Source organism: Ovis aries, chromosome 2 (assembly GCF_016772045.2).
Source record: "Ovis aries strain OAR_USU_Benz2616 breed Rambouillet chromosome 2, ARS-UI_Ramb_v3.0, whole genome shotgun sequence".
In the NCBI taxonomy this organism is placed as follows: domain Eukaryota; kingdom Metazoa; phylum Chordata; class Mammalia; order Artiodactyla; family Bovidae; genus Ovis; species Ovis aries.
In genome coordinates this window covers 141239145-141257617 of record NC_056055.1, presented here as the reverse complement: position 1 = coordinate 141257617, position 18473 = coordinate 141239145, and the positions used below count along the sequence as shown (strand labels likewise).

Here is an 18473-nt window from a genome sequence, read left to right as displayed (position 1 = left end):
GTCTGCAGGGTTCTCCTGTGCCCACGAACGGCATGGACTCCCGCTCCATCACCATCATGTGTATTAAAGAACAGACTGCGGGCTCTGAGAACAACAACTGTGCCTCCCCGACAGCCTGCTTTTCCTGACAGCAGAGTGAAAGTGCTGGTCGCTCAGTCGTGTCTGACTCTTTGCGACCCCATGCACTGTAGCCCACCAGGTTCCTCTGTCCATGGAATTCTCCAGGCAAGAATACTGGAGTGGGTGGGCATTCCCTTCTCCAGGGGATCTTTCCGACCCAGTGATCAAACCCAGGTCTCTTGCACTGCAGACAAATGCTTTACCATCTAAGCCACCAGGGAAGCCCCTGCCATTCCTATTTGTGCTGTTCAACCCTGCCCACCCTCTCCATCTATATCTCCTTCCTTTCCTCCCCCTTTTCTTCTTTCTTCTGAGGTATAATTCAGTGGAAAGAGCACCAAAGCAGAAAGAAGAATTGCCTCTTTAAGCAATGTGACTTTAAGCAAATCTTTTCAGCTCTCATGCATTCCTCTGCAGTGCATAATAATAACTGCCCTGCCTACCTGTCTTGGAGCACAATTGTTTCAAATAAATAAGGAAGCATTTCTGAAAGCAATCTAACAGGTGTGAAAGGATAGCAGCTCTATGTGTACTTAATTCCTAGTGTTCTTAGGCTCTTCACAAACACACGTCCCCCACTTCACACAGTGGAGGGGATTGCTGTGGAGGGGGATGCCCTGGCCCACAACCACTGCCAGCGCCTTGATGAGGCAGAGAACATTTGGACAATGGCGATGACATCATGACGGTCATTCTCTCCTTCTTTTGGCAGGCTTCCATGGGCTCTTACTCCATTCTACCCAGAGCAACAGCAACAGCCACCCACGTCACCCCTCCTCTCCCACCTGCCTTAAGGCCTCTTTCCTTGCTTCCTGTTTCACTGCATATTTCTAAATTGCCTGTCTGCGGTATCCACGAGAGTTATTCTCCTTATTGATCAATACATGATATCCACAGCAGCCACTGTTGAATGGAGCGTCCAGTGTGAGTCAAAGGCAGACTCCCTGGGCGGACCCTCTCAGCCCCAGGGCAGCACCAAGTCAGCGTCCTTGGCTCCATCTGGAAGACCAGGCAGCACGGCCAACAAAGGACACCGGTTCAAATGCTTCCGCTTCCAGACCTGGTTCCGAGGCTGCAGCAGCACCAGTCACCGCTCACCTCAATCTGAACATCACAGGCTAGCAAAACGTTCACTGTCTGCGAGGCTGCTGGGAAATTATAGAGAAATCCTATCGTTTATATCCTGTGAATGTACAACCATACTGCCACAAAGCAGAAACGTTTCCCCAAAAAGGGACTAACGACCCAGCACAGTAAATACATTCACTTTACCTTTTAATGTTTTAATATAAAGAGGGAATGTAATATTAATGAGTCCTTCCTATTAAGAGCTAATTGTGCTTACAGTGAAGAAGCTGACAGATACTCCTTAAGCATGTGATAACATCACCAATGAAGGATTAAATCATCATGTGCCTTGTAATATGATATACAGAGAGGAACACGGCATCACTTACAAGATAGTCCCATCAAAAATGCATGCCCTGCATCTAATCATGAAGAATTACCAGACAAACCCAAACTACAAAACAGCTGTCCTGTACTCTTTAAAAGTGTCACAGTTGTAAAAGAAAAAGAAAGACCATTCCAGATTAAAGAAGACTAAAGGAGAGATAAAACTATATGATCTTGGATTGGGTCCTACACCAGGTAAATTATCACTGGCAGAATTTATATGAGATCTGAAAATTAAATAATAGTTTTGCATCAGTGTTAGGCTCCTGATGTTGACAATCATACTGTGATATAAAAGAATGTCCTTGTTTTTAGAAAATACACACTGAAGTATATTTAAAGATAAAGGGCATCATGTCTGTAGCTTTGAAACGTTCCAAAAGAAAGCATGAGAGAAAATATAGAGAAATGTTTATACTATTCTGCTAACATTTTTGTAAGTCTGAAATTATTTCAAAATAAAAAGTAAAAACAGTACCAGTTATCAATACATGTCAAGTTTCAAATGTGAACTATAATATTCCTACCTACTGATTCCTAAACACACAGAAGGACCACATGGAGCCTCGGCTCATTAATATAAAACCAATCTCGGAGCCTGACATAACAAATTCTGGTACCCACAAACACCATCCGAGTTCTTTCAGTTCACGATGGCTTCACCCAAATGTAGCAGTGATAAAATACCCCTTTCCCCCTGATAATCACTAACCATTTTTAACTCCTCAATTTCATAATTAAGAAAATGCAAACCATAAATCCTCCAGTGAGTCTACTTCCCATGAAAACACAGACAACCATACTGAAAAGACACACCGTGTATCCCCACTTCATCCCTTCTCTGGCCAACGTACTTTTTAGCTAAGGGGTTGGCATTTAGGCAGGGTGCCCCTGTCCTGCCATGAGTGAGCTTTAGCCACAGCAAGTGTATGAATATGAGTGTGAGTATGTGGGGACTCAAGGTTTATTTCACAAACATAAAGCAAAGATGTCAGCCAACTCTGATACTCAGATGCTCCTGCAGGAAGTGCACAGAGTCCTAATCATCTGCATCTGATTCTAACAGAATGATTTATACCTTTTCCACCCAGCGATTCCAGGAATGTTAATGATGGAACAATACTCGGTCAAGCTTTCAAACACCAAAAGACAGCTGGAGACAGGCCCCTAAAAAAGCCACATGAGAAGAAAATAAAGCCTTTTCTTCTCATGCACAAGGATAAGGAATAAGCTGAAAAGTTATACAGCTGCACTTACTCTGTTCTCCTGGGTCATTATTAGCATGTTCTCATTTAGAATTTACAGTGTCTTATGGTCCAGAAACACCAAATCTCTCATCACCCTTCACCACATTCCTGAGGTCAGAAAGAATTTCCATTTCACAGGCAGAAAAATCAAGGTGAAAGAAAATTAAGCACTTTCTTGGTGGTCCAGTGATTAAGAATCTGCCTGCCAATGCAGGGGACACAGGTTGGATCCCCGGTCTGGGAAGATTCCACATGCCACGAGGCAACTGAGCCCATGCCCCAGCTACGGAGTCCGCACCTAGAGACTGCTCTGCACCCAGAGGCCCCTGCAACTGGAGAAAGCCCACAGGCAGCAACAAAGACCCAACAGAGCCATGAATAAATAAACAAAACTGATTCCCGAACAGTACTATCTTTCAGCAAAAGGACCTCGAATGGACCAAACTCTCTGCCTCCAGGGGAAAAAAACAAAAATATCCTTAATTTCTGAACTTACTATTACATCCAAAAACACAAAATCATGTTATGTCACTAAATTACCAGAGAAGACACACTGGTCTGTCTCTATTTTTTAATGTGCTTTCCTGATTTAGAGGCGTTATTCTGGATGCAGACAAGATCACCTACCCACACGGAACTATGTGGCGCTCAACTAACGCTTCACATTTGGGGCAATCATGAATATGAGAAGACTCTTTGTCTCACACCAAACGACTGAACTGATGGGATCCATGGGCTCCTAAGGGCAGCTACAATACCAGTCCCTCTCTCTCCTAAATATGAGGGTTGTTCATGATACAGAAAAACACGTATTGACAAACAGCTCTTAACTTGGATCACCATAAGGGAGGAGCAGCAGAGATGATGATTTATGACAATGAATTTCAAACAGCTTGGGTCCCGAAACGTCCAAAGCTTGGTCAACACACCCAGCTGTCATGTAAACACTGGTGTATCAATGAACTGTTTCTGTTTTAAAAACAATAAACTGAGGAGACAAAAATCAAGGTACTAACAAAGAGCAGCCTCTCAGGAACATATCCCCAAGCAAGAAACTAGAGCACAGTTTACTAGGGGCACCACAGCAAACAGGAAGGGAGACAGCTGAGAAGACGCCAATAAAGACAAGTCCAAGAAAGAGTATCACAAACAGTACTAGCGGCTCCTCTGTATCGATTTTTAAATTACATTTACTTAAACACTTCAAGAACCTACATGTGAAGAGTCATCTTACCACAAAGGTTTGCAATTCACATGGTGATTAAAATAGTGTTTACTTCCTAGTGGCCGAGCCCCCATGAGGGGTTTCAAATGAGGAACAGCACAGATGCTTATCAACATCATGAGCCCAGGAGAAGGAGGGTGGTTTATTATTAACAGGAAGCCCAGGGACAAGCATATGCCAGGCATTTGAGAGGTTCAAGAGAGTGACAAACGAGTTTCAAATGGCTTTTCCTTGGCCCACTGAAGCATGCATTCATTGAGTCAACGAACATTTGCGGGCACTTACTATGAACAAGACACGCATTTTGATGGATGCTGTCCCGGCTGGCATACCAGCCATGGAACCCGAGGGCAAGGAATGGCGTGTAGTTGAGAACCAACTTACACTTCAAAATGAGAATTATGACAGGAAAACAGCCAACTTAATGAAGCTGGAGAGCCAGAATAAAATCACTGTGGGGCCCTTCTCTTTTCTATTATGATGTTTAAAGAACTAATTCACATTCGTCTCTGTGTGACTTTAAAATGTGTGGCCATTTTCCTTTTGAAGGAATGAATGACAAGCCCTGAGGTTTAAGTCTCAGACCAAGGAGCAAACAAAAGGGCATTAAGACATGGTTGGAAAACCATCTCCCAAAAGGAGCTCTGTGTTAAGATACATTCGAGAAGAAATTTGGAATGCACAACCCAGTAACATGTAACAATACGTAATCTAAACTTTAAAAAAAAAAAAGGAAAGCGACAGCCTGAGCAGGTTCTCTGCTGATGAAGTGTCAAAGGGCAGTACGGGTTATGTAGTAAGAACTAGAGGTGTTTTAAGCTCAGTATACATTAGAGCTGACCCTTGAACAACACGAGTTTGATGTGCAAGTCCATTCACATATGGATTTTTTTCAGTGGTCACTACAGTACAGCACAATCCACAATTCAGTGAATGTGCAGGTACAGAAGAACCATATACACCAAGGGCAAACTATAAATTAATGCTCGGATTTTTGACTGCACAGAGGGCTGGTGTGCTGTTCAAGGATCAATGGTATAAGGAGGGAAGGTGAAATGGTGCCATGAATTTAAGGCTAAGGAGCTTGCACTTTATTTGATACGCAACTTGTTTCCCCCCATTTATTTGCTTTTGAATAATTTTGGAAACCACTTTTGAGCAATTAAGTGACGTGATTAGACAGTTAACCTTGCACTAGTGCCCAAGGTGGGCTGCAGTCCACAGGGTCGCTGGGAGTCGGACACGACTGAGCGACTTCACTTTCACTTTTCACTTTCATGCATTGGAGAAGGCAATGGCAACCCACTCCAGTGCTCTTGCCTGGAGAATCCCAGGGACGGGGGAGCCTGGTGGGCTGTCATCTATGGGCTCGCACAGAGTCAGATGGGACTGAAGCGACTTAGCAGCAGCAGCAGCAGTGCCCAAGGTGGAATGGGGTAGGAGAGGAGTTATTAACAGAAATCTACTGCAAACGTTCAATTAAAAACAGGAGGAAACATTCCAAGAAACGGTGCAGAGGGAAACGTGGAGAGGACTCAGAAGACAAAGAAGGCGGCCTCTGATACAAAATCAGCCCAGGGTCCTGAGGCCAGGGGGCTCAGGGAGCAGCACTAAGCACAGGCAGGTGCGGCCTGGGAGGGGAACACTGCACAAGGGGCCGAGCGGGTGGCCTGGGCAGGACGCAGGCTTGGGAAGCCCCTCTGGGAGCAGCTACACGGTGACATCAGAGGGAAACCGAAGCAAAGGCCTTTGGGGGCACACACTGTACACGTTAGTGGCTTTCTAACACCTTTCTTCACCTGTGGCTGATGTTCTAGTTATCTGATCAGAGGACCCCATGCTAGACCTCGACACCCCAGGCAAACACTCTAGGCACCTCCTTAAGCCGTCTGGACAGAGTCCCCGCACTCTGGTGGGTACTCTCGACTTTCTGCTGCCTCAAACTGAAGCTCTGGCTTCTCTATGCTGCCCCTTGGGAGGTCTCACTCTGATGGAATATTGCTAAATTTTCACTACAGAGCCATCCCAGAGACCAGCCCTGGCTCACGTCTCCACAGTCAGGCCAGTGATCCCCCATCAACTACCCAGACTCACAGCCTGAGAACAAGCCCATTCCAAAGAATTCTGCAGGTCTTAGAGACAGGCTCAGATACCCACACAAGACGGGCTCAGTTACCCACACAAGATGGGTCATTTCTTGAAGTCTATTTTAAAATCTAATATTTAAAGCAATTTGAAAGCATCAGCTAAATGTATTTCATACCCAGTGATTTAGAAAAAGCAGTGTCTAGACGTTAACAGTCCAAGTTACTATTACCTAGGTATCCGAGATGCAACCTCTCATGCATATATTTCTTGGCCAATTTTATTAACAGAGCAGACTACTTAGATTCACGTCAACTTCCCCTATAAGTATTAATCACAAAAAAGGTAATAAAAAGAACCTTCCCCTTTCTAAATCTGTGCCTACATCAACATTTTAAATTTAAATATCTAATACAATTTTAAAATCAAACTAAACCAAACCAAATCTGAGGTTAAATTTTGTTAAGTTTCATACCATAATAAAATCTATCATTACAAACAAGAAAAACTCTGGGTCAACACATAAATACACTCACACATACATACCATTTTTTAAAAAATCTAAAACCCAGTTTTTTAGGTAATTATTAACATAATTTAGTTAACATAGCATAGACTACAGAAAAAATCAAGGTCTTTTAGAGAAAAGAAACTCTGTCACTCAGATATTCAAAATAACTATTAAAAACGAAAGGGTTTTTTTTTTTTTCGCTTTGTCATTTCAAGCTGATTAAAAATGACTGTTCATCTTTGGTATAATCCACCCCCTAAAAAAAGATATTCAAAGATATTTTACCTCTCCAGTCTTTTAGTCTCAACACAAGCCCCTCCCCTCCCCTCTGACCTTCTTTAAGCAAAGCCAATACATGGAAAAATGAAATCATTTTGAGTTTCACATTGTTTCTACCCCCAAACACATAGCTGCAGCCTGAGGCAACCAAAAGGCAAAACGCAGTTATCTGAGTAATCGCTAACCCAGTGACCTCTAAATACACACCCTGATTATGTGGAAATCTTTTTCTATTCTTCTACAGGCTCCACTTCCCTGGGTGGGGGAGAGGCTCCCACTGGGGCCAGAGTGCTCAGGGCGCTTACCTTTTTGGCTCTTTGGGCTATGTCTGGTGTTCTTGTAAGCAGCTTTTCAATCAGGTACTCTCTGTTCTGCAAAACAAATATTCCCAAGGTTTGACATCATATATGATACACTGAAATTCATAGTGATTTTTAAAATAGCAGATTTACTTGGGTTTTTAAGCATGTTACCTTGGCTTTCTGGAAGAATTTGCATTTTAAAAGTTCTGCTGCTGTGGGCCTGAAAGATCAATAATAAATTAGAGTTGAAACAATGACCACTCAATAAAGACACTGCCTTGATGAAACAACTTAATCCTAGAGTCTTTCTGGAAGACCAGTTTCAGGAATAGCAAACCACAGACTAAATTCATCATAAGCTGGCACCAAATAAACTGGCACCGATTTTGCAGTTCTTTTCAAACACCTCTACTGCAAAACACATAAACTCCTGTAAGTTAAATATCTGGGGCATGATCAACTTTCCATCCTCCTTCCTTACACTTCACTAAGTGAATGCAGGGTTTCTAAAAGGTGGCAGACTGACACGTCTTTGAGCTAACTCCCTGTATTTATTCAGAAGCAGTACAAGCGGCGGTATGACCCTATCAAGGAAACTATGTCCACGGTGTTCTCCGATTCTCCACGAGCGGCGGTGTCTGCAAGGGGACCACGCACGTGCGCACCACCACACTATCCACCCACCAAGTCACCCTGTCTAAAGTACCTGGACTACTGGTCTTCAAGGAACCTAAGTCTGACAGTGACTAACAGGACGCAAAGCCATTCATTTACAAGCACGGTGAGGCTAGTCTGACTGTTCCCCCAAGTGCCACTTGTCCCTCTGTCCTGTATTCCCCACAAACTGACAGTTGGGTCAGAAGGCCTTGCTAGGCTGACACAAGTACTTGGGGGAAGGACTTCAGAGATGATGCACATTGGAATTACTGCGGCACTGGGAGGCACATGGTGATAGGTTATTTCACCGGGACAGATGTTATGCTGAACCACTCGGTCCCCAGGCCTGAGAGCTCTCCAAGGTAAGTCTGCCCCACTGCAACTGGCAAGTATCCTGTTGGATAACACTTTGCCATGACATGCATATCCTGTCCTGGAGAATCTTCCACCTGCTGGTTTTGGCATCTTTGCCTTAAATAATTATGTCACTGGAGGCGGCAGAACACTGATTTTTCCACTTCCGTCATTCCTTCTGTGTTAAATAACTGGCACTCTCCACAAAGAACCACTTCCTTGATCAGTAGTTCCTGCAGACATGCAGAAAGAATCACATAAGCCTAGAGGACAGACAGTCAGCAAGATAACTGGGCTGTTCTCTTTAAAAGTTGGTGTCGTAGAAGAAAAGGGGAGACGTGAGGGGGCTGTTTTAGATGAAAACTGATTTAAACATAAAACCAAAAGCAACGTGTGACCCTCTCCTGAGTTTTGAATTTTAAGAGGAGAAGAAGCTACGAGACATTTAGAAATAGAGATGGGCGAATGTGCTAGGCAGCGGGCAATTTTAGTAAATTTCTGTTCATCTATTTAAGTGTGGAAAAGTATTTCAGGGATGGAGGAATGTGTCTTTATTTGGAGGGAATGCACGCTGATGTCGTAAGTTTGTTCCTTATTTTCTGTTCAGCCAATAAAATGGAGATAACAGGGACTGCAGGTATGAGAAAGGTGAATAATTGTTGAATCTAGGTGTTTACAAAGACGTAAACACTGTATTATTTTATCATCTTTTCTGTATGTTTCAAATTTTTCATAATAAAAAACTGGGAGGGGGGAGGGAAGCCCGAGTGAGTATCAGCAGGTCTCTTCTCAGGCAGTGATCGTAGAAGTGCCTAAGACTACTGTGCTATGGGATCCAAGTTTACAGGGAGTCCTCACACTTGAAGAGACTGGAAACCAGTGCTCTGAACCAGGAAGCCCCACTAAAATGTGTCCAGGGACCCAGCATGCTAAAGAATTAGGGAGCGTCATTCAGCGCAATGGTGAACAAACTGTGACAGTCTGCAGGGGCCATAGACTGCATTTCTGTGCAAAGAAGTTTTCTCTCTAAATCATTAGTGCGCTTTTCCTCGATTTCAAGTGGAACACTGGTTACAAGTACCTAACTAAGAACCCCAAACAGCCACAGCCAATGCAACCAGCAGCCTCTAATTGCTAATTTCTTTGAGTAACTAAAGGTCTACATGACAGGTGGGCCACACTTTACATTCTGTGTTCCATGTTCCTTGCTAAGTTGATTCAAATTCAGGAATTTTTACCTTGGACCTTGTTTCTGTACTTTGCTTAGCAGGCAACTAGAACTAAAAAGGATAACTGAAGTGATTTAACTTAGGCTGCTTTTTTTTTTTTTTTTTTTTAAATGTAGACTACTCTTAAGAGATCACTGGTAGAGTTTTTTGCTTCCAGCAACTGCAAATTCATTCTTTCATTCTCTCGGTAAGTATGCAATGAACACCGGCTATTTGTCAGGTATCATGCTAGACCCTAGGCACACTCTGATGACGCTGACAGACATAAACACCACCCTCGTCAGCTTACAACCTGGCAGATAAGAGACTGTGCTGTCAGGCGGGGAGAGGATGGTCAGAACATTCGAACACATGGGTTGTGTCCGTGGGAAGGAGACGGCTACTGAGAACATTCAGAACCATTACACGAGGGACTGGGTATGTCTGGCAACTGACACTATGAAACCAAATTTCAAAAACCAAGACACGTTCAAAATAACCTAGATTTAATTTTTTTAAGTGAAAAGAAAAGAAAGCTAAGAAAATTAAGATGATGAAGGAACTCAAAGCCACTCTTTTGGTTGAAATCCTCCACTCTCTCTGGTCAAATGGCTTCCCTTGTGGCTCGGACGGTAAAAAATCTGCCTGCCATGTGGGAGACCTGGGTTGGATCCCTGGGTTGGGAAAATTCCCTGGAGAAAGAGAACAGCTACCCACTCCAGTGTTCTTGCCTGGAAAACTCCATGGACAGAGGAGCATGGCAGCCTATAGTCCATAAGGTCGCAGAGAGTTGAACACGACTGAGCCACTTACAATTTCACTGTTTTTCTGGTCAATACTGTTTTGACACAATCTCCTGGCTAGTCTGTCTGCCACTTCTCTCTTCCTCATTCCAACCCACCATCCACACTGCTCCCTAGCTGGCTTCTAAACAAAAAATACTTTCTTATCCCTCCTAAAGGATTTTAGTGGCCTGAGATCTTCCCATCATGCCCCACATCAACTTACCCTCCAAACACAGTGACGGTCTCACCCACGCCTTGCTCTTTCATGACTAAGCACACTGCTGTGCTTCAGAATTGTTTGTAACCAACTGGCACACCCTTGCTTATCCATCAAGAACCCATTTAAATGGCATCCATCTTCAAAGATACTTCTCCCAGCTCCTACAAGTAGAATTCATTGCTCACACACCAATCTACCCACACTCACTTTGCAATGATCTGTTTCTGTATCTCCCTGCCTCCACCTCACTAGGTTACAAGCCCTTCCAAGGAAGGGACCACACAGTGTTCACTTTTTTGTATCCCCAAAGCCTAACACAGACCACAAAACTGCTATAGCTCAATTTCATGCCAGAATCAAATACGGGGTAAAAGTGATGCTACTAGACATCTGAGCACCAAACTACAACTTCTGGAACTAGAGTTAGCACCAAATTCGAAGCATCTATTCAATATAGTAGAGAACAGGAGAATGATGTAATGAAGACAAGACTCGGGCTAACAAGAAACAAAAGGAAAGAGTGTATCTGCGTGCAATGAGAAGGAAAGTCACAAATGCCTTCCTTTCTCCTCTAAACCCCCAACTCCTCACTTCAGCTTACCAAGGTCAAGTGTAGGACCCATGTAAAGAGAAGGCTGGGAAATGCCAGATATACCTGGAGATGAATGAAGGCAAAAGCAGAAGTGGGCAGCGGAGGATGAGATGCTTAGATGGCGTCACCAACTCAAAGGACAGGAATCTGAGCAAACTCCAGGAGAAGTGGAGGACAGAGAAGCCTAAAACACGGGGTTGCAAAGCACTGGACATGACTGAGTGATTGAACAACAACAACAACCCGGGGATACAGGCCCGGGACTGTTTCCCTCCCCAGCAAGGCCATTTCTGCGGTCATCAAGACTGTCAAGAGGAAAAGCATGCTGAAGAGAAAACCCTGTTCTCTGAACTCTACTCAACTTCATCGACAGACACAGAAACACAGTGACGTGAGAAATGAGAAGTCGTTTAAAAAGCCACATTCCTTTCTTAACAGGGTTAATATTTAAATAACAGGTAACCTCGACTCTATAAAAGAGAAGACCTAAATAGCAGATCCCTTTATAGTTGAATTCTACATATGTCAAACTACTTCCAAAACAAGTGTGGAAAAGTAGAAGCAGGAGGAGTGAGGAAGGGAAGAACGTGAGAGAAGGTGTGAGAAAAATCAAGATGCACACTGCCCATTCGGTTTTAGGGTTTCTATATGTTTTGCGTGCTTTACTCTTACGTTATAGAGATTACTGTGTGTCTGTGTGCGCTCAGTCGTGTCTAACTCTTTGCGACCCCATGGACTGCAGCCCACCAGGCTCCTCCGTCCATGGGATTTCCCAGGCAAGAGAACTGGAGTGGGCTGCAATTTCGTTCTCCAGGGGCTCTTCCTGACCTAGGGATCAAACCCACATCTCCTTTACTGGGACTGCTGAGCCCCCTGGGAAGCCCATGGAGATTACTAGTGTAGGGTTAAAGCAGGAACCATTAGTGCTGCCTGCCTCTTAGCCGAGTACTACAGTAGAAAGAATCCTGCAAGCATTGTTATGTCTTATAAGGCCACTAACAATTATCAAGCAATACAATATTACAAGCAAACACCATATTACAAGAAATGCTAAAATGCTATACCAGCAACTGTAATGAGGTCCTAGGCTTTGAACAATGATTCAATTTTAAACCCTTAAAAACAATGCGGAAGGAGTCTGCAAGCACCAACATTTTCAGAAGAAAATCCCTTAAAGGATTCAAATATGTGTGGATAAGCCAAAGTCCACCAAGACTTAAAATAATGTTCAAAGGATTCAGGATGAATATGATACAGTTTAAATAGCTCTGAAAATTTGTATTTTAACGTCTAACAATACACTCACCTCCAGCAGAGCTGTATTTCTCACCTTGGCCCCCCTCCCAAAGAAATATTCAAGTTTTGTTTCCAATGGATTCATCTATGCAACATCAACTCCTTTGTGGATGGAAAAATGTGCCCAAAAAATGCTAGTTATTTTTATAGTTGCCATCCATATGAAATATGTAGCCTCTAAGAGAAAGGATTTTTTTTTTTAAGAATAACAAAATGTTCTGCTATGCAAATATACGCAAATCTTTGTCTATGCAAATGCAGGGCACAGACTTGGATGAGGCAAAGAACTCTGACACCCAGCTCTTAGGCAATGGGAAGTTCCAAGAGTTCTTGAGGTTGATAGAAAGCACAGCTCCTTCTCAGCTAGCCTGAGGGCTCTCACACTGCAATGACTCCGTTCTGGTCACTGTTACCCAGTGATATGTTTTCACTCATTGCTAAAAAAAAGGCACTCAGTAAAACCAAGGTGTTGGTACCAGTTAACTGCTTTTAGACTACACGTAGAGGATCTATATGCTGGCAACAGAAATAAATATAAGGATCAAAACTCCTGCCTTCACCCCTCTCTCAACCCACTACAATCTGGTTTGGCTCTGAAATTCTTTTCAATGAGTCTAAATCATCCCCAAATTGCAAGCTCCCCCATTGCTTGCAGGTGTTCAGGAAATACCACTGAGTATGTAATGCAGACCAGTCACTGTTGACAGAAAGACAGAGAGGAAGATGAGAGACTCAGACTCTCCTTCTAAAAACCTAGGAAACTCATGAGGAAATTGGACATGCAAGTCAATTAACCTACACAGCGCAGTAAGTGCTACAAGAGACATATCTTTGAATGCTGTAGGAAACCAGAAGTTGCAATGACTCCACTGGTTAGGAAAAGACAGGCGAATAATGAAGAAAGAAAGAAAATGGCAATCCCAATTTCAGGAATACTTAGAAATACTCAGGCACTGTGTTCTCTGCTTTAAATGCATTATCTTGTTCCATCCCCGCAGCAATGCTAGGACCTGATGTTATTGAGCCCATTTTACAGACAAGGAAACTGAGGCATACAGATGATGAGGAAGAAGGGCGAGGACGCTCACCCAAATGTATCTAACTTTGAGAATTTAGGGCCTTTGAACGAAGCTGTGAAAGATGGGTGGAAAGGGGAGAGGAGAAGAGGAAAAATATTTGGACAGTATAAGCAAAGGCAGAGAAGACAGGAAATATTCACACTTTCAGACTTGCATGACAATTCAATGTTTACTTATTAATTCAGTCATGAATACATATTTTAACTGCATCCTATTTAATAGGTAACTCCACAATCACAATACTGTTTTTTTCCATCCTCACATCTCCCGAATCATCGTTACCCAAACTTCCTACACTGTGTTTTTTTCATTACAAGAATGAAACACCTGGGAAGGTCATGCACCACTAATACTCTCTGTTAGAGAGGAGAATCGCACAACGGCGCGAAGATTATGTCATAGAGGAAATGCCTTTTAAAGGTCCTTAAACTATTCATCCTTTGTAAATCAATACCGTTACTAAGAGAGCACTTTGAGGGAAAGACGTAAGAATTTGAATATCGGCTGTACAGGTCTTTTCTAACAGTTTTGTTGTTATTTTTTAGTGGGGTGATGGGAACCTGACATTTGAGCTCATATAACAAATTAAACCTGGAAACACTTTCAAGATTATTGAGAAAAATAGATGGAATGTTAAATATAAAGTATGATGGTCTATTTTGACAAAACTATGAGTCTCCTAAAGGGATATATTTTCATATCAGGAAGTACACTAACAATTCTGTGTATGTTCAGTCGCTCACTTGTGTCTGACTTTCTGTGACCCCGTGGACTGCAGCCTGCCAGGCTCCTCTGTCCATGGGACTATCGAGGCAAGAATACTGGAGTGGATTGCCAAATTTCTTCCTCCAGAGGATCTACCTGACCCAGAGATCAAACACATGTTTTCTGCATTGGAATAAGGATTTTTTTACCACTGAGCCACCTGGGAAGCCCAACAATTCTACCCTCCAGAATCTTTTATCAAAATAGCTGGAACTGTGATTACCTATCACTACCACTAGGTGGGATCTCAACTAAGAATCACAAAGACCATTGGTTACAATCTAGTTAGTGCTAAAGGGGAGGACAGGTTCTTCTCTCACTGGGGTTTGGAGGATCAAACTCTGTTTTCCTTGCCAAAAACTTACGTTTGGAGATGACACCAAATAGGAAAGAGGAAAGTAAGTCAGTCTTGCATCCTTGTTACAATAAATGATTTCGAGATGCTTAACAGCTAAGTCTTTGAACCTGGCTTCATGAGAAAGGTGACTGACACAGAGAAGCTTCAAGGCAAGTTCAAGGGCTTCCCTGATAGCTCAGTTGGTAAAGAAGCCACCTGCAATGCAGAAGACCCCAGTTTGATTCCTGGGTTGGGAAGATCTGCTGGAGAAGGGACAGGGATCCACTCCAGTAGTCTTGGGTTTCCCTTGTGGCTCAGCTGGTAAAAAGATTGCCTGCAATGCAGGAGACCTGGGTTCGATTCCGGGTTTGGGAAGACCCCCTAGAGAAGGGAAAGGCTACCCACTCCATTAGTCTTATCTGGAGAATTCCATGGACTGAACAGTTCATGGGGTCACAAAGAGTCAGATATGACTGAGCAATTTTCACTTTTTTCTTCTTTCAAGGCAAATTCAGTCAACGTAAAGGAAGTCACTACAAAGAACAGGTAATATAATGCAAAGTGTGTTTATTCTAGAGAAGGGTAGCCAACTCAAACAGTAGATCACTGTGTAAAAGAAAATGGCTCAAGTTTCATCAAGAACTTAAAAATAAAGGAATCCTTCGAAAAGCAGGTCCTCCCTGAAAAAGAAAGTTCCAGAAGAGAAGCCAGTTTCGACATTTTGGAATATGAGTGTCAAATCAGAGTTCTGGATGGATGAGGGTAGCCAGAAACTTCTCAGCAGCCTCTACAGGTGTGTAATCCATTTAACGCTGTGTGAGGTCAAAGCCGCACACAGCCAAGCACCACAAAGGGAGGCTATTCAGCAAAGGAGTGTGCTCCCTTCCTGTCATGAACCTTCTCTAAGTGACAAAGGACACTGGGCTCTACTCTTCACTACCCAGGATATTTCAAAATCACAGAAAGGGAGAAGGAAGAGACAAACTCAGAAAACAGACATACCACAGTGCAGGGCGATAACCCAAGACTAAAGAGGAAATACTAAAGTTAATTTAAAACCATTTGCTTCTGTTTATATGATTAATCTTTTGAATGTAAAAATGTTAATCTTCTTTACTGATAATCTTTTAAAACAGCACAAACAACTTGTTCTGCAACTCAAAGGAAGCTCATGCAAAATTCAATAGCTCTGCCTGGTTTAGACTGGAGCTGGCAGGATATTCAAACCCTGAGAGGTCAGCTCAACCTACACAGTGCAGAATATTAGCTCAGCTTCTGAATGTGCGGCTGCCAACTGCTTCTGATTTCTGTTTTACTTCATTTCCTTTGCTGACAGAGCCCACACCTAACAAGCACAGCCAATCTTATTAACACTGAAAATTTCCCTCTGTCTCTCCCTGGTCCTCGCTCACTTCTGTCCCTTTCAGATCCAAGCTTCTACTAACAGGCTGGAAATACGGGGACCAGAGCTGGATCTCCTTGAACTGGAAGCCCCGTCCGGGCACAGCCTCTTCCCCATCCACAAACCATGCTTCGTCAGGACTCCACCCAGCCATGGCCACTCATTCCGTTTGACATACCTTTTGGAGGGATCCTTCTGAAGACACAGTGAAAGTAACTTTCTAAAGGACTTGCCATACTTTTTCATCATCTCCTTATCCTCTACTCCCGTTTCCAAAGTGGGTGGATCATTTTGCAAAGTCAACATCAACACCTGCAGCAGAGACAAAGGGGAAGACAGGATCTCGGGACAGGCACTGCTTGCTACAAATGAGTTTTTCCATCAAAGTCTCAAAGACCCTCCTCCAGTAGGTACACATTAGGTGCTTCCCCATGATTTTCATTTTCTAGAAGACGTATATTCAAAGTATTCAGTTCCCTTTGCAAAGCTGTTCACGTGCCCTTTAACCTTTTTTGTTATTCCATTGACAGAACTTACAAAATCTGCTCTATGTGTTAACGTGATCTCCCAAAGGGGCTGGGACAGAGCTTCCTGGGAACTGGTTCTCACACAGCCTGCAGGAGCACGTAGCCTCACAGCTCCAGCACCAGCTTAGTGCAGACAGGGGCACTGTCTGGGAAAGGGGGTGGTAGAGGGGGAAGAGAGAGGCCCAGAGCAGCAGGGAATGTTCATGTTTACAGGTCATTCCTAAGTAAGGAACTGCCCGTGCTCAAGGCTTCTGTAACACATTACCAGCCTTAGAAATAAATCCACAACATCCCAGGAGGTAACACACGATTTCATTCTTTCTCTTAATGAAAAAACATACAGAAATGTTTAACGGCTTGGCAAAACTGAGACACTGAAAGATGGCCAGGATACAGCTGAGTTGCTAAAACCCATAACCAGGACAAAAGGCCATGCTGCTTCTGGAAAGGGACAAAACTACATGAAAATACAGTTTTCACATCGGAAAGGTAAAAAAATTCCAATCTTTCACACTAACATCAAAATTATTTGCTAAAAAAAAAAAAAAAAAAGAGTAGACTTTGTAGCAAACTATTGATCTATAAAATGAAAAAACTCATTAATGCATAAATCAGCCTTAATTTATGCAAATACTATAAAGCCAAGACTCTTTCCAAGTGCTTTCAGATGTGGGAAAAGATGAAGGATTAAAGTGACAGTTTACTGTTTGTAGAGGATAATAGCAATCCAAAGAAAAGTGGCAAATCTGTCAGATCTGACGAAGTCCTGCAGGACTTTAGGCTGGGATTAGCAATGTGATGGATTCAAGTGGAAAACACTAAAAAGCAGGGGAAAAAAAAAAAAAAAAGACCTAAGAAAAAATAATAGAGAAAAACCAGATAGAAGGAAAATCCTCAGGGTTATTTCAGTGCTTTTTCCCTGAAACGTCACTTCCATTGTTTACACCTCAATTTTAAATTTTCAGCTAACAAAATCAGGTGTGTACATGCAACCCCTGAATCCTATCTATATTAAAAATATGTACATTAAATATAGAGGAAACAGTGTAATGAACTATGCTACAATTTTAATAGGGGTTATCTGTGGTTGATGAGATTATGGATGACTGTTTTCTTTATTTATTTGTACTTCAACATTATCTACAACAAGAATGTTATTAACTTTTTAATCAGTAAGATTATTTAACTTTTTTAATCCGGTTTTGTTTTTTTTTAATCCTCCTAAGCTTTTCCAATAAAATCCTAGAAAAAAGTTGAAACAAACATACACCATATTCTCTGTAAAATACCTTCATAATTTCCACTCAAGCTATTTCAGCCTCATAACAAAATCCAGTTGGATAAAACAGTCCTGATACCACTGCCTCAAAACTAACAGAAATGATGCTGTGGCCCAGTTAAAAGAATAACAAAAAAATCTAAAAATAGTATCCAAATGTATGTCGTTCCTAAAAACACTGGGCTCCCACACTTCAGATGAATTACCAACAGGACACTATGAGAACAAGAGGGAAATGTTATGGATCATGGAAAGGCAAAAAAAAGCCTGAAAATCTGGAAATCCATCTGTAAAGATGGTATCACTATAATCTATTTTTAGATTTTTCTTGGGGAGTCAGGGGTATTCTACCATAAAGAGAGTAATGGCCAGCATTTGTCACAGCTATCAACCTCCATCGGCCAATCTGACCACACTCCTCTGTGCTATGAATGTAAAGCAGGCTTCAAGGTTGGGGACCAGGCTGCTTTTATTCCATTCTGTCCACTGAGAACATCAGACAACATTTAACTCAGCTGCACCCCTCCATTAAATCTCCTTGGGCCTCAGAAAGAATGACTATGTTAAAGAGAATTAGCGAATGGATTCTGTTAAATCACCCTTCAAACCCGACATGTTATTTCCAAGAGTAATTACTTTCATAGGAGGATACTTATGATAAGGCGCTGCTCCTGTGGCTAGTTCGATGGCAGTTATTCCAAAACTCCACATGTCAGCCTTGAAGTCATAGCCTCTCACCTAAGAAAGG

At 42.6% G+C, this 18473-nt stretch overlaps 1 protein-coding gene across 3 annotated transcripts in view; it reads right to left on the bottom strand.

Moving 5' to 3' along the window:
• STK39 (serine/threonine kinase 39) overlaps positions 1-18473 on the bottom strand; it is a 317482-nt gene that overhangs the window by 180172 nt on the left and 118837 nt on the right. For all 3 annotated transcript variants that reach the window (XM_060409809.1, XM_027964892.3, XM_060409810.1), the window contains exons 7-10: positions 18362-18463; positions 16098-16231; positions 7396-7444; positions 7228-7293 (exon numbers count right to left, since the gene is read on the bottom strand). In XM_060409809.1, the coding sequence (XP_060265792.1) occupies positions 7228-7293; positions 7396-7444; positions 16098-16231; positions 18362-18463 (351 nt within the window). The remainder of the gene's footprint in view (positions 1-7227; positions 7294-7395; positions 7445-16097; positions 16232-18361; positions 18464-18473) is intronic.